At 39.1% G+C, this 15,547-nt stretch overlaps 2 protein-coding genes, 1 long non-coding RNA gene and 1 pseudogene across 3 annotated transcripts; 3 read left to right on the plus strand and 1 right to left on the minus strand.

Moving 5' to 3' along the window:
• Positions 1-1,261: 1,261 nt before the first annotated feature.
• LOC147938406 (uncharacterized) lies at positions 1,262-3,530 on the minus strand. Its single transcript, XM_087465621.1, has 3 exons — positions 3,009-3,530; positions 2,569-2,779; positions 1,262-1,965 (listed from the first exon to the last, which is right to left on the minus strand). The coding sequence occupies exons 1-3, from the start codon at positions 3,528-3,530 to the stop codon at positions 1,262-1,264; spliced, it is 1,437 nt and encodes a 478-aa protein (XP_087321747.1).
• A 3,199-nt stretch (positions 3,531-6,729) lies between these two features.
• Positions 6,730-7,633, plus strand: LOC147938407 (uncharacterized). Its single transcript, XM_087465622.1, has 3 exons — positions 6,730-6,898; positions 6,965-7,104; positions 7,202-7,633. The coding sequence occupies exons 1-3, from the start codon at positions 6,730-6,732 to the stop codon at positions 7,631-7,633; spliced, it is 741 nt and encodes a 246-aa protein (XP_087321748.1).
• A 401-nt stretch (positions 7,634-8,034) lies between these two features.
• LOC147938408 (uncharacterized) lies at positions 8,035-9,117 on the plus strand. Its single transcript, XR_015567224.1, has 2 exons — positions 8,035-8,261; positions 8,763-9,117. It is a non-coding gene; the product is annotated as an uncharacterized LOC147938408 (long non-coding RNA).
• A 2,906-nt stretch (positions 9,118-12,023) lies between these two features.
• LOC147938409 (uncharacterized) lies at positions 12,024-14,716 on the plus strand (annotated as a pseudogene).
• Positions 14,717-15,547: the final 831 nt, after the last annotated feature.

The following is a 15,547-nucleotide window of genomic DNA, read 5'->3' on the forward strand; positions in this document are numbered from 1 at the left end:
TCACAATGCATAGGGATTGGTGTTGATGGTTTGATGCCTAGCTCTTCTAACAATGCCTTGAGTCATGTGAGCTCGGTGGTCAGCTTCCGCATTGCTCTATACTCAGATTCGGCACTTGACATCGAGACCACCTTTTGCTTCTTGGTCTTCCACGTGACTAGGTTGCCTCCTATGAAGGTGCAGTAGCCTGTGACAGATCTTCGATTCGTCCTATCGCCACCCCAATCCGCATCACAATATCTTACAAGCTCGGTATTGTCATTCTTGCCCATCCATATGCCTTGGCCGGGGATCTTCTTGAGATAGTGAAGAATTCTTTGCAAGAGACTCCAGTGATATGTTGTTGGAGCTTTCATGTACTGGCTAACCTGATTCACAGCATAGCAAATGTCAGGTCGTGTAAGTGTTAAGTAGATAAGCTTACCCACTAGCCGGCGATAGCGTGAGGGATCTTCGTATGGTGGGTCATTCCTCTCCCCCTTGCGTTCAACTTGGTAGCCATCAGGGAGCGGAGTGTCAACCGGTTTAGCTCCTAACATTCCTGTTTCACAAAGTAAATCAAGGGTGTACTTTCGTTGGGAAAGAAATAGGCCTTCCGGAGAACAACACACTTCAATCCCAAGGAAGTACTTAAGTTCACCAAGGTCTTTTATATCAAACACAGAATTTAAATGAGCTTTGATATCCTTTATACCTTCTTGGTTGTCCCTAGAGATGATAAGATCATCTACATAAACAAGGACAACCATTATACCTTTATCGCTTTGATGAGTGAAGAGAGAGTTGTCCGAGTGTGTTCTCTTGAAGCCATAACCAATAAGTGTGCTGCTCAACTTGTGGTACCAGGCTCGTGGTGATTGCTTTAAACCATATATAGCTTTCCATAGTCTCAATACCTTTCCCGGAGCGATCATGTCTTCAAGACCCGGTGGTGGTGTCATGTAAACTTCTTCCTTTAATTCTCCTTGTAGGAAGGCGTTTTTGACATCCATCTGCCATAACTCCCAAGATAGATTCGTAGCTAAGGATAAGACTACTCTCACCGTATGAAGCTTAGCCACCGGTGCGAACGTGTCTTTGTAGTCCTGACCATATGTTTGAGTGAACCCTCGCGCCACTAGCCGAGCTTTGTATCTTTCGATGTCTCCATTGCTTAGATGCTTGATTGTGAACACCCACTTTGAGCTTACTGCCTTTTTACCTGGTGGAAGATCAGCTTCATCCCATGTGTGATTTCATATCATAGCCTCCACCTCATCATCTACCGCTCCAAGCCATTCTTTGCTTTCTTGTGCTTCCTATAGGTGTTTGGTATTGGTTGTTCGTCTAGCTTCCCAAGGAACACTTGATAATCTGGAGGTAGATGTGCAAGAGAACAAACAGCTTGAATAGGATGTGCTATAGTTTGGTTGTTGTAGTAGACGCGTTTGTCCTTCCAAGTAGACGGATGTGATCGAATGCGTGTGCTTCGGCGCAACTGTGGAGCTGGTTGTGGTGCAGGAGGTGGTTGTGGTGCAGGAGCTGGCTCGGTCAATGTTGGTTCTCCAGATGTCTCGGGCTCCTCCGCAGGTTCCTCGAGCCTCTGCCTACTACTATTCTCCCCCTCCGGCTCCAAAGGCACAACATTCGGCGGGGTGTCGGACTGATCGGGCAACGATGAGCCGGTATGCGAGCCAGGTGAAGAATCCTGGGACAATCGAGAGGGCTGAGCTGGGGAGATGCCAAGATGGTCAAGGAGGAATCTGAGACCCGTTGACTGATCTGTAGGTGTCGCCAAATCTTTCAAGCCAGCCCAATCTTTCTTGTCAAAGTAGCCTTGGTCTTCAAGAAACTTGACATCGCGAGAGACAAAGGTGCGGTTGTTGACCGGGTCAAAACATTTGTAGCCCTTTTGAGTGATGGAATAGCCTAGAAACACGCACTTGGTGCTCTTGGCTTCAAGCTTATTCCTTAGTTCACCTGGTACTAAGACAAAACAAACACATCCAAACACTTTTAGGTGATTAAGTGATGGTTTCAATTGATTTAGTACCTCAAATGGTGATTGATCTTCCAAGATCTTAGTTGGAGTTCGGTTGATTAAATAACAGGCTGTCATCACCGCATCTCCCCAATATCTTCTTGGTACATTGGTGTGAAACATTATTGATCTTGCTACTTCCATCAAGTGTCAGTTCTTTCTTTCTGCTACCCCGTTTTGTTGGGGAGTGTAGGGGCAACTTGTTTGATGTGCAATGCCATGCTTTGCTTGGTGTTCTTTGAATCCGTTGCTTGTATACTCGCCTCCATTGTCTGTTCTAAACACTTTAATCTTAGCATTAAACTGATTAGTGACATAGTTTTGAAAATTTATGAATGCATCAATCACACGGTCCTTCGAGGGAAGTAATGTAACCCAAGTATATTTTGATTTTTCATCTATAAATGTCACAAAATACTTGTTACTATCCCTAGAAACACATGGAGAGGTCCAAACATCTGAATGAACTAAGTCAAAACATTTTTCATAAAAAGTAGTAGACTTAGAGAAAACAGTTTTACAATGTTTGCCAAGTATACAAGCCTCACAACTAGAGTGATCAAAAGAAACATCAGGAATCATTAACTCAAGAGCTCTAGAGTGAGGATGACCTAATCTAGCATGCCACATTGCATTCAACGAAATTCCAAGACAAGAACTAAACGAAACAGTTTTTGATGAGTTTGGTGAGCTATCTTCAAGAATGTAAAGATCATCTTTGGTTCCACCCTCACCAATCAGTTTTCCAGTCTCAATATCCTGAAAGTAAACATCATTAGGCCCAAATATAGCATAGCAATTTAGATCATTAGTAGCTCTCTTAACCGACAAAAGATTTGAAGTAAACTTAGGCATATAAAACGCTTTAGACTCTTTGTTGAACAGTTTTAAATTGCCTATGCCTTGAATTGGTATTTTATCCCCATTAGCAATAACTACATCTCCCTTAGTCGGTTCTCATATGGTGAGAAGCACCCGAATCTACTACTAAGGAGTTGTTAAGCTTGAGGGTAGAAAATGTTTTACCACTTGACTCTTTAAGAGCCAAGGACTTGAAGAAGGCCTCCAGGTCAGATTTCCTCACATAGTCACCGGAAGCTGCCTCTTCACCATGCTTCAAGGAACCGCCAGTTTGGACTTGTTCATCCCTTGTGTAGGTCGCATTGGCTCTCGGATCTTTGTGATGGGAACTTGGGCGTAGGTGAGGATGAAGGAACCAACATTTCTCCTTAGTATGATTCTTCCTCTTGCAGTGCTCACATCCTCCCTTTGGCTTCCGATCCTCTTGCTTGAAGACACCTTTGTTGGCTGTGACTAGCTCCCCCTTACCACTAAACAAGCCGAGAGAACCTTGTTCTTTTTGAATCTGTGCACATACATCGTCGAGGCTAGGGAGCTTGTCTGACCTTAGGATGTGCTTTATGAGGTCGTTGAAGGTTGGGTTGAGGGTAAGAAGCAAGGCGAAGACCTTGTCTTGTTCCCTTTGCTCGTTGAGTACAGCCGGATCCATGGTGTTTGGCCGGAGCATCTCGAATTCAGCCCAAAGTGACCTGAATTTCCCAAAGTGTTTGTTAAACTCCATATCCTCTTGACTCAGGTCGTTGATAGACTTCTTGACTTCAAAGACTTGGGTGAGGTTGGAGATATTGCCGAAGACATTTTTGAGTGTTTCCCATAGTTCGCTGGCCGTTTCACAATAAGAGTAGGCTTCAAGTATGGGAGCCTCAAGGGAGTTTTGAAGTATGGAGAGGACAGTTTGGTCTTCTTGAAACCACTTAGCTTCTTCTTGACGCTTAGCCTCTTCTTCATCTTCTTTGATGGTTTCTTTTCCATCTTCTTTGGTGACTTGCCTTGGAACTTTCCCACCTTCGATGTGGTTCCAAAGTCCGCGGCCACACAACGCTGTTTTGGTGGTTCTTGACCACAGAAGGTAGTTTCCTCCTTTGAGGACAGTTGGTAGAACAAGCGGCTTGGTGTTCTCCATGGTAGAATGCTATTGACCGCCGGATAAAGCTTTTGACTGGTGGGTAAAAGAGAGAAAACGAACGAGAGTAGAAAGTGAACAACAACAAGAATGAAGAATCGGATTTAGAATAAAAGAGAATGAAGCTAGTTTCGTCAAGAACAGAAACATAGCTCTGATACCATGTTAGAATTGCGGAATTTACTAAGGTAGAATCAAGAGAATACTTAGAATTGATTAGAATAGCATTCATCGATTGTTTGTTAAAAGGACATATATAGGGAGACTATGAACTAGCCGTTAGGCATACAAAGGGAAGGAAAGAATATATTCTCATGGGATTAGTCTCAATCTTCCTTAATGGTGATAGCGACCTTTCCTTATTTGGTTGACTCGACTTCACTCGTCCCCAAGGTAAACATGTGATCTTTCCTTGAGATATTTGGCTCTTCTCTTTCTTCAAGATCCTTCTCTTCTTATGGGCTTCTTATTGCTAAGGCCTCTCCTTCTTATACCACTCAACCTCGGCCTCATTGCTCCCTTGTACGGACAACCTTCTTATAGTTGTACCAACAGCCTTGATATCAAGTCTCCTAGATCAATAAGCATTGGGAGATAAAAACTCCGGATACTTTCATGCTATCACTAGGGGTCGTAAGGTAATAAACAAATTCTCAGTTATTGAAGATGAGAATGGAAACTCGGTATACAGAGAAGATCAAATAAGTAAGGTTATTACCGAGTATTTCTCAAAGTTGTTCTCGTCGTCTGAGGGGGAAAGGGCTACGGTGGTCAATGTTGTTGTTGAACCTTGCATCACGCTGGAAATGAATCATAAACTCATTGCCATACCGTCCCCAGAGGAAATCAAATCTGCGAGCTTCTCAATCCATGCAGACAAAGCCCCTGGACTTGATGACTTCTCGGCAAGCTTCTTCCAATCAAACTGGGAGACAGTAGGACCATACATCATTATAGAAGTTTAGAATTTCTTTTTATTAGGAGTGTTGCCAAGAAACTCAAACCAAACGCATGTGAGACTCATACCTAAAATCCAAAGCCCACAGAAGATGGCAGACTATAGACCGATAGCGCTATGCTCAGTGTTCTACAAGATCATATCAAAAGTTCTGACAAAGTGCCTCCAGCCATACCTGCAAAACATCATCTCAGAGAATCAGTCGGCGTTTGTACCAAAAAGAGCGATCTCATACAATGTACTAATTACTCATGAGGTTTTACATTACCTTAAGACATCGGGAGCTAAGATGCAATGCTATATGGTTGTCAAAACCGACATGAGTAAAGCATATGACTGCATCGGATGGGACTTTATATGGTTGGTGATGACAAAGATGGGTTTTCACTAAACCTGGATCAACTGGATAATGGAGTGTATCACTTTTGTATCTTACTCTTACCTGCTAAATGTAGCTGTCCACGGGGAAGTCAACCCACAGAGAGGAATCCGCCAAGGTGATCCTCTCTCACCATATATCTTCATACTCTGAGGTGAGGTTCTATCAGGACTCTGTAAAAAAGCACAAAGGGAAAATAAACTACTGGGAGTACGAGTCTCAAAACCAATCCCTCGAGTCAACCACTTGCTCTTCGCGGATGACACAATGTTCTTCTGCAGATCTGATCGCCAAAGTTGTGAAGAGCTAATGCGAATCTTAAAGAGGTACAAAAATGCATCAGGACAAATGATAAACAAAAGCAAATCAGCTGTTACTTTCTCAGCTAAAACAGGAGAAGATGCAAGAAACCTGGCTAAACAGATCCTCAGAATTCAACAAGTGGGAGGTTTAGGTAAATACCTTGGATTACCTGAGTCCTTTGGGAGGAAAAAGAAAGACATGTTTAACGGCATCATCGACAAAATCAAGGAGCGAGCTCAGAGCTGGTCCTCGAGGTTCCTTTCCACTGCTGGAAAAACCACCATGCTCAAGTCAGTGCTTTCTGCCAGGCCAACTCACACGATGTCCTGCTTCAAGTTATCTGGATCTTTATGCAAAAGAATTCAGTCGGCTCTGACTAGATTTTGGTGGGATTCATCACCTGAAAAGAGGAAAATGTGTTGGATATCTTGGGAAGAAATGAAAAAACCAAAAAAAGAAGGAGGTTTGGGCTTCAGAGAGGTAGCTACCTTTAACGATGCAGTCCTATCTAAAATTAGCTGGCGAATCCTCACCAACCCATCCTGTCTACTAGCAAGAGTCCTACTAGGGAAGTATTGCCAGCACCAATCTCTTCTGGAGTGCATACCGCCGAATTCAGCCTCCCATGGCTGGAGGGGTATCTGTATAGGACGAGACCTCCTGAAAACACAACTAGGAAGAGCTATAGGATCAGGGACACTTTCCTTGGTGTGGAAAACCCGTGGATTTCACTAAAAGAAGCAATTGTACCAATGGGACCAATCCCTGCGGAGTGTCAGGATATGAGAGTTGCTGAACTGTTACGGCCCCAATCAGTGCAATAGGATGAACAGAAAATTAGAGATATACTCCCTTCATATGAGGATCAGATTCTTCTCCTAAAACCCAGCAGATTGGGAGCAGAGGACCGATACATATGGCTACCAACTCCTTCTGGGGAATACTCTGCAAAATCTGGGTATGAAACTGCCATGTCAAGCTTAGGGTCGAAATAAGATCCCACAAATCATGAGGATTTCAAATGGGAGAAGGAAATCTGGAATGTTAAGTGCTTAACGAAGTTAAAATTCTTCCTCTGGAAAGTTATGAAAAATGCCCTCCCCCTTGGAAAAGTGTTGAAAGAACGCGGTATTAACCAGGAGGCTAGTTGCCCTTTTTACAGACAAGAGGAATCGGCGGAGCATCTGTTCTTCCACTGGAACTTCGCCCAACAAGTGTGGGCTCAGACACCATTCAAGAGACAGTTAGATTCAAGTATGATAACAAATCTTCGAATGGGGATTGAATTGTTAAGTAAACTACAGTGCTTACCTCCAACAGGTACTGTTGATGGCTCACTGGGTATCTGGATCATCTGGAAACAGAGGAATAAACTCCTCTTCGAAAAGACGACCACCCCTGCCAACGAGATTGTCTCCCAAGCAACTTCCCACGCTAGAGAATGGAACGCAGCCCAGGATGTAATTCACAGAAACACCAACAATCCATCCGGGAAACCTCATAGGATGACTAGTGCGAATACGATTCAATGCTTCACTAATGCTGCTTGGAACGAAGCTTCTAAGGTGGCGGGTCTCGGATCCGTGCACCGGATCAGTAGTATCTGGTCAAGATACAGTAACCCACGTTGATTCCCCTCTTATAGCCGAAGCACTAGCCATAGACCGAGCTATCCAACAGGCTTCCGATCTAGGTTACCAGATAATTTCTTTTGCTTCAGATTTGCAAATGCTAATCAAAGCAACCAACTCGGAGATCTGTCACAAGGAAATCCACGGGATTATACACGATATCCTAGCCATGGCACATAGGTTCGAGAGAATCTGCTTCAAGTACATCCCACGAGACGAGAAACGAAGAGTAGATGAAATTGCAAAAAACACTTTAGCTTCTATTTCTCTCAGTTTATCTATTTGTACCCCCTTTTCTATTTCACCTGCTTTGATTGTAGAAGTTGAACCAGTACCAACCATACCGGTTGAAATTTAATGAAAGCATTTGGTTTGACAAACAAAAAAAATAAAAAATGGACAAGTTACTGATTACTAATTAAATACTTCAAATTTAATTAGTTATAAAAAGTATATCAAATAGATATATAGATAAAATTTTAATTTATTAGCATGCATTCTACCTCAACAAAATTTAAATGTAACTTGAATTTTATTAAGCTACGAACATTAAAATGATATAGATTATATATTTCATATTTTGCATACTATATAGAACATTAGTTATGATGAATATACACTGAAATTATGGTTTATTTTAAGGGCAATTGACAAAATAGCACAAAAATATGTTTTATTTCAAAGTTTAGCACAAAAATATGTTTTATTTCCAAGTTTCCAAGTTCCACAAATAGTTCCTTTAAAATTTAATTAATTCATATAATTTAATCACCATCTCTTGTCTTTCTTCTCTAAAACAGAAAAACACAATCGTTTTGCATTCTTCCTCATTCTTTCAGAAACAAAAACGATATTGTTCTGTCGGATTCTCTTCGCCTCGCCAGATTCACGTCGCCAATGTCTCATCTCCGGTATATCGGTGTCTCGCTGAAGAAGAAAGAGAGATTTGAGAGCACACATCTTCGATCTCAATTCTAAAGCTCAAGGTAAGCTACTCTCTGATGCTCACGATTGTGGTTTCTGGGGCATTTGATTTGTCTGATTGAAACTTAGGGTGTGACTGATTTGTGGTAAAATTCTCACAGTGTGTCCTCTGCAAAATTAGGGATTCAATATCTAAAAAATTGAGTGTTAATGTTGGGTGATTTCTAGATTCTTTTGATAGTTGTTGGATTGTGATTTTGGAGATCTAGGATCACAATTTTGGCTAATATTATGCACTGTAATCGACATCTTACAGTGTGATGCTCTGATTTTTTCTGACTCGAGTTTTGTTTCTTTTCTCGCTTTTAAGAGCATGAGATCATTGTTGTGGTAATCAAATCATAGAAAATCACAATCGTGTACACCATGTTTAGTCATTCGAAAATTAGGTTGCTTTAGTTTGGCCATTCTCTCTGATTATGGTATCGTAGACTTGTTAATTTGTTTATAGTTTCTGTTTGACATTTCTCTAGTTTTATTTGTATTACTATTCATTTTTTCAGGAAATTTGTTGGAGAGGTTGTGAAATCTTGAGTGTAAACATACAGAGAAGCTTGGTGTAACCATTCTTTGTGGTCGGTTTGTTTTTGCTGTTAGAAAAAAAAGAATGGAGATTGCCGCAAAGAAGCGTTCCAAACATATTCATGTTGGTGGAATAGTCACAAATAAATGTATATATATATATATATATATATAACACATTTTTGGACAAAACTAGTATAAGAGTAATTTGTGATAGATTTGAGGTAAAACATTAAAAAGAGATTGTAAAAATATTTATGTAAAATTAGGAAGGATTTCTGAACATATTTAGTGATTTCAATTTTTATCATAGGACATGAGAGATTTTTCCAACAATTATCCCATTGCCTAAGCTTCAGCTCAAGATAAGGAAGAGCTTAAATCAAATATTCATTGGCTTTTATTTAAGAAGAATGCTCCATCAAGAAGAATAATCTTTTTGTTTTCATATTTAGATGCTAGGGTTTTGTGTTAAAATAATTGTCGGATGGTGCGTGTGGAGTAATTTGAATTTGATGTTCATAAAATCATATGGTCTTTTTTCTTCCTATTTGTGTCCCGCTATGATATGCACATGTTTATTTTTTAGAAACACACATTTATTTTAGAAATGATTCAATAATATTCAAAAAATATTCCTTAAAATTTAGGATGACATTCATAAAATGTTTGGGTTTTTTTTTGAAATGATAAAAACAAAAACATGAGATACTCGCCTTACAAGATTTGAACATGCCTTTTTGATAATGTATTAGATCATGTAAGTAATAAGCCAAGCTTTTCATTTGACAATAACATAACAATAAATATATAAAGTTATATAACACAAGACATGATATTGGTAAAGATTGGGATGCCTACAAAAATGAAATCATTATACCTCTCTAATATAGAGTAATCTTTGACATATTAAAGCAAAACAATAGAAAAATAGTTATTTAATTTTAGGAAGGATATGATATTTAGGAAGAACGCTTTAGAATTCAGGATAGCCTTCATTAATATTTAGGAAGATATAAAATCAAAGAGTTAGTCCTAATATATATACAGAAAATATCAGGATGTGTACCAAATAAACATCAAATATTCATTACTAAATGGAGTAATATGTGATACATTAAGGTAAAACATAAATTAAAAGATTCAAATCACATTTTCAAAAATTTAAGAAGGAATTGATAATATTTAGGAAAATATCGTTAAATGTTAGGAATGGTTTCTTAAATATTTAAAAATCTCAAAACGGTGATGACCAAAACCATAAGGTGAGAACCGGTTGCACCTGTGAATACCCACCCCAAAAGAACTCAATTACTAAGACCTCAATTATTCTGTTCATATTTGTGTTGCGTTAAAAAACTGAAAAAGCTAAGATGAGTTCAGGTTTTAATGACACTTGTTTTTGTTTATTTTTACCAGTATAAATAATTTATCAAGTTAATTTTAATTGTCATAATTAATCATATCATCACTAGGATTTAACCCGCGGTACACCGCAGGACAATATTTTTAATTTTAAAATTTTAAATTTATATTGTATTTATTTGTTATTTTATTATTGTTTTATTAATTTTAAAAGTATAAAATTTTACAGGTATTTGATATAAGTATTCAAAATATAAGATTTTTGTAGTGTTTTCAAGGTTTTAACCCGTGTGGTATATGTATAGTCTAGTAATACATTTATTTCCTGGTACATATTTAAAAGTGTTTTTAAAAAAAAAAACAATTCCACTTAACTCCCTATATGGGATTAATGCCAACCCATAATCAAAATAAGTTTTTTTTTATCAAGTTTAATTTTATTAATTGTTTTACCAAATTAGCATTTTTATAGTTTATAATTTTTCCATGTCAATATATGTATATAGTTTATGATAAATAATAGAATTTTTTTATTGGTAATTCTTAAAAAAATAAAAAAGAAACCAAATTATATGGGGGTTTTCAACATATTTAATGTGAAATTTTATAATTGGATTTTCGGTTTAGGAAATTTATTAATGTTAATATAATTATGAAGATTGTAAACTTTTGTTATAGAAAATCTGTTGGATATTATTTAAATTTGAGAGATTCTAGCATCCATAAAAATAGTTTTGGAGATTTAATGGGTTAAAACTTTAATGGGTAGAGTTGTTTTTGGAAAAATCAGAATATATAGATGTTGTTAAGATTTTATGGCAATAAATGTAACAAATGTTGGTCAATTTAAGAAAGTTTATTATTTAAGTTTCTCTGCAATATTATTTATGAAATTGTTATAGGAGTTAATGTTGTAAAAAAAAAATAAGTAAAACTTAACGGACATAAACCAAAATGTACTTCAAAAATGTTAATATAAATGTGCATAAATCCCTATGCATATGTGGGTTATTGCCTAGTTTTACATAATGACTAGTCCTCCTGAAGTGTACAACTAATCTTGCTAGTTGTGCGAAAAACCTCCATTTATAACGGAGCCTCTCAGTTTCTCTTTCAAACTGACAACTCTCTTCCTTATCTCTTCTCCTTCTTCGTCTGCCATTAACATGGTCCCATAGGTTACAATATTAATAGATATCTATCTACATATTCCCAAAATTTTTTTCTTGAATATGCCAATAAAAAAGACCCAATATATATATTTTTACCCCAAAATGTTTTGGGAAAATGACACCAAAACCCCACTTTGGAGATGAGTTCTTCCACTAAAACCCACTTTCCATTCATGCTATACTTTCTCAAGTTTTTACCTTATGTGGCCATATTTCTATTACATTTTTGCCCTTAGTAACAACTTACCTCTCTTTCTCAAGTTAAAACTTACCTTACTTACCTCTCTTTATTTTCCACCGTTGGATGTGTGCTCCTTATTAGATTTGAAGATTGTTTGTGGATAAGAGACATAAGTTGAATGTAGGGTTTGTGTCCCCGTGAACGAAACATGGCTGCGCAGGTAGGATTTATGTTGTGTGGATAGGCTCGTATAAATGCAACTCTGTTTGTCGTTCGTGGATGGGTGTGATATTTTCCTTTGATTTGTAATGCAGGGTGAAGATCCGAGTTTCTGTGTGGTAATATCCGGTACCTGGAGCTGTTATGACGACGACGTTTGGGGATTCAAAGTTGACAATAAATTTCTCTCACGTGTTGTTCCACTGTCTTCGACCACAACGTTAGGAGAGTAAGAAGTTTCTGTTGTTGGTGAATTCGGTTTGGTGGAAAAGAAGGCTAATCTGAGTTACTGCATCCCAACGTTTATGGATTTGATGACGGGGGTGAGGACGCCTCCGGTGGTTGTGACAACGAATTTAGGACTTGAGTATTATATTCAGATGATTAGTAAGAACCGTGGGTTGAATTTGTTTGTAACATTTGAGGAGGTTAAGAAGAGAGGAATGGGTAACGACGCTGAGAATTCTGATTGCAGAGAGGAAAGTCAGAAGAAACGTAGTTCGGGTTCTTCGTTTGGCCTTAGTAACAGAAGTAGTGAAGAAGAGTTTTTAGGGAAAGCATCAACAGCGGGTTCGAAGCCGTTTGTTTTTGAAACAAGCCAAGTTGATGAAGAATATATGGCTGAGTTGGCAGAAATTGAGGGGAAGATGAAGGGCAGTAAGGGTGTAGAAGTTGGAATTGGTCGTGGGATGACAAGTACACAATTAGTTTGTGTTGAAAAAATTGACGGATTTGAAGATAGTTTTGAAGATGTAGACGAGGAAGAAGAATCTTTAGTAACCGATGTAGCTGTGAGCCCAAGGAGCTATGATAAAGAGTTTTGGGGGAATTTCATTGGCGATCAGTTTGGTCGGGTGAACGTGGTGGAGGTTATGTGTAACACAAACTCCTGTTCTGATCACACTGTGTTAGTTAACGGAGCTGTTCCTTTAAAAGAGGAGAATAAAGTGAGGACAACTGGTGGTTTGGAATAGGTTGGAGTAGTTGATGGCGAATATGTTGATGTAACCACGTGGTCAGGTGGTCGTGGTCAGAGAGTTGGAACTACAGTGGATGGTCGTAGGTTAGAAGATATAGATGACGAGGAGTTTGATATTCCTCCTCTGTTTGACAACACAGAGAATGTCAGGGATGAAATACCGGATCTGGATTATGAGGATGATGGGAAAGGTATCTATAAGGGTAAGGTGTTTGCAAACAAAGAGGATTGCCAGATAGCTTTAGCTATATACGCCATCAAGAACAGGTTTCACTTCATGCAGACGACGACCAAGAAAGAGTCGTTTGTAGTTAGTTGTTCTGGGGAGAGGTGTTACTGGATGGTACTAGCTTGTGAAATCAAAGAATCCGGGTACTATGTGATCAGGAAAGCTAATCCAGAACACACATGCCCAATAGAGACTAGGACCAATTACCTAAAGAAAGCGACCTCAAAGGTGATTGCAGCAGTGTACAGATCGAAGTTCAGTGATCCTACTAAAGGACCGGCTCCTTTGGATCTCCAACAGATGGTATTAGAAGAATTGAGGGTCAATGCATCCTACCGCAAATGTTGGAGGGCGAAGGGGAAGGCTTTGGAAGGAATATTTGGTTCTGATGATGAGTCTTACGAGGATCTTTCCTGTTATCTCCATCTTTTAAAAGAAGCGAATCCTGGTACTATAACCGATATTAAAACTGAAGTGCTTGAAGATGGCAGAGAAAGGTTTCTGTATATGTTTTTGGCTTTTGGGGCTTCCATAGAAGGTTTTAAGAAGCTTAGGCGTGTTATTGTTGTGGATGAAATTCATTTGACTGGGAAGTATAATGGAGTTCTTTTGACCGCAAGTGGACAGGATGCTAACTTCCAGGTGTTTCCGCTTGCTTTTGCTGTTGTGGACAGTGAGAACGAGGACTCATGGACTTGGTTTTTTGAGAAATTAGAACGAATCGTTGCTGATAGTAAGAGCCTGACCATAATTTCAGATAGATGCAGCTCAATATACACAGCGAAGAAGAGGGTGTTTCCTTTTTCACATCATGGAGCTTGCATAGTACATCTAGCCCGGAATGTTAATGCGAAATTTCATAGTAAAGGGCTTGCAAAACTTGTGACGAATGCAGCGTTTGCCTATAAGGTAACTGGTTACCTCGAAATCTATAGACAAACAAAGCTAAAACGCCAAATGTGCTGCTTTTCTGGATAAATTGGAGCTGCTCATTGGAGTAGGGCTTATTTCCAAGGGTACCGTTACAATTTGATGACCTCCAACATTGCAGAGTCTTTGAACAATGTGTTAGGAAAGGGTAGATCCTGTCATATTATTGAACTACTTAAGTACATTCGTGCGATGTTAAGTAGGTGGTTTAGTGCGAGGCGCAAGAAAGCTGAGAAGCATAGAGGGTTGACTACGCCGGAGGTTGATAAACAGATGCAGAAGAACGTGGTTGGTGTTTGTGGTAGCAAAGTAGGCAGTCTATCTAGTTGGAGTTATGAAGTGGTTGGTTTACTTAACGGAAAGCACCATGTTTTGCTTGATATGAAGCAGTGTTCTTGTAAGCAGTACGATAGGCTGAAAATACCATGCGGGCATGCATTGATAGCAGCTGATACGCAAGGCATCCCTTATGGGACTTTGGTGGGTGACTGTTACAAGACAGAAACATGGAGAAGGACTTACGAAGGGATAATTAATCCTGAGATCTGTGATGCTGAAGTTCCTGTTGAAATAAAGAACCGTGTTACCCTCCTAAGGCGCGACGTCCAACTGGCCGTCCAAAAGAGAGTAGGATTCCTTCTGTTGGTGAATTTCGTGTAAGTGGGCTCAATATGTGAGAAATCCTTTTTTTAATGTTTGGTGTTGGTATCCACATAAACATTTGTGTAACGTGTCCGTTTTGTTTGGATATGTTTTGTTGTTTGCAGAATAATGGACTCGTGAAAACAAAAGTTAATCGTTGTGGTAGGTGCAAAGAGACGGGACACAATCGAACAAGTTGTTCAAACTCGTTGCCATGAGGATGAAGGTAGACAGTTGGGTGGTAGTGTGGGAGAGCACTGATTTTTAGGTTATTCTTGGGGTGAAGCTAACCGGATTAGGAGCGGATAGTATTCAATTGGATGTGTCCTGATTTGCTGTTTTTTGTGGATGTAATTGGGAACACTATTGGTTACATTGATATCTTAGAAAATACATTAGGTATCCATTCCATCTTGTTCTATGGATATGGTTTTTTTTTGGGAAGACATGAACGAATTTTTGTGGTGAACTCTATTGGAATGTAATCGAGATGAAAGGTTAGTAACCAAGGTTTGAATGCTGTTTACTCCAAGGAATGTCTTTCAACCGTGCGACTCGGCAAGTCCGAAGATCCCGTGTGGTGGTCAAATTTACACTCGAAATACTATTTCTTCTTTTCCAAATGTCTTGAAAATGGCAATCCGTATGCAATGTGGGAGAATAATAACAAGGGACTTGTTTACGGAGATTTTGTCCGTGCTTGTTATAGTGCTCAAAACTGCTCTCTCTCATATGTGGATGGGGGATCAAGTGATGTACCTTCAGTAATGGTGGATCATAAATTAGCACCACCGAAGACGAAGTGTAAAATGGGTCGTCCTAGATGTCCCCGTTGTGCAGGAGCGAAGACTCCTAAGTATCATTTGTCAGATGCACGAGAATGTTCTCATCATTTCCACCTCTAGGTGACCGAAACAGCTTCTTATATGATATAACGTCTAGGGTTGTTTAATTTGTATTGGGTTACTCCTTTTAAACTCAACTAAACATTATGTTTTACGTTAAGGTTGTAATATGGTTGGTGGCTGTGGACTGGTAGGAGATGTTAT

The sequence above is a fragment of the Camelina sativa genome, chromosome 9, assembly GCF_030686135.1.
Source record: "Camelina sativa cultivar CO46 ecotype springtype chromosome 9, ASM3068613v1".
In the NCBI taxonomy this organism is placed as follows: Eukaryota; Viridiplantae; Streptophyta; class Magnoliopsida; order Brassicales; family Brassicaceae; genus Camelina; species Camelina sativa.

Excerpts from the sequence above, each read along its gene's own strand:
- LOC147938407 (XM_087465622.1), top strand. The coding sequence starts at position 6,730 with ATGAAAAATGCCCTCCCCCTTGGAAAAGTGTTGAAAGAACGCGGTATT. Across the intron at positions 6,899-6,964 it reads CAAGAGACAGTTAGATTCAA|GTACTGTTGATGGCTCACTG; the intron begins GTATGATAACAA and ends TACCTCCAACAG. Across the intron at positions 7,105-7,201 it reads AATGGAACGCAGCCCAGGAT|CTTCTAAGGTGGCGGGTCTC; the intron begins GTAATTCACAGA and ends CTTGGAACGAAG.
- LOC147938406 (XM_087465621.1), bottom strand. The coding sequence starts at position 3,530 with ATGGATCCGGCTGTACTCAACGAGCAAAGGGAACAAGACAAGGTCTTC. Across the intron at positions 2,780-3,008 it reads TCAAGCTTAACAACTCCTTA|GATATTGAGACTGGAAAACT; the intron begins GTAGTAGATTCG and ends GTTTACTTTCAG. Across the intron at positions 1,966-2,568 it reads TTCTTTTGATCACTCTAGTT|TACCAGGTGAACTAAGGAAT; the intron begins GTGAGGCTTGTA and ends GTTTTGTCTTAG.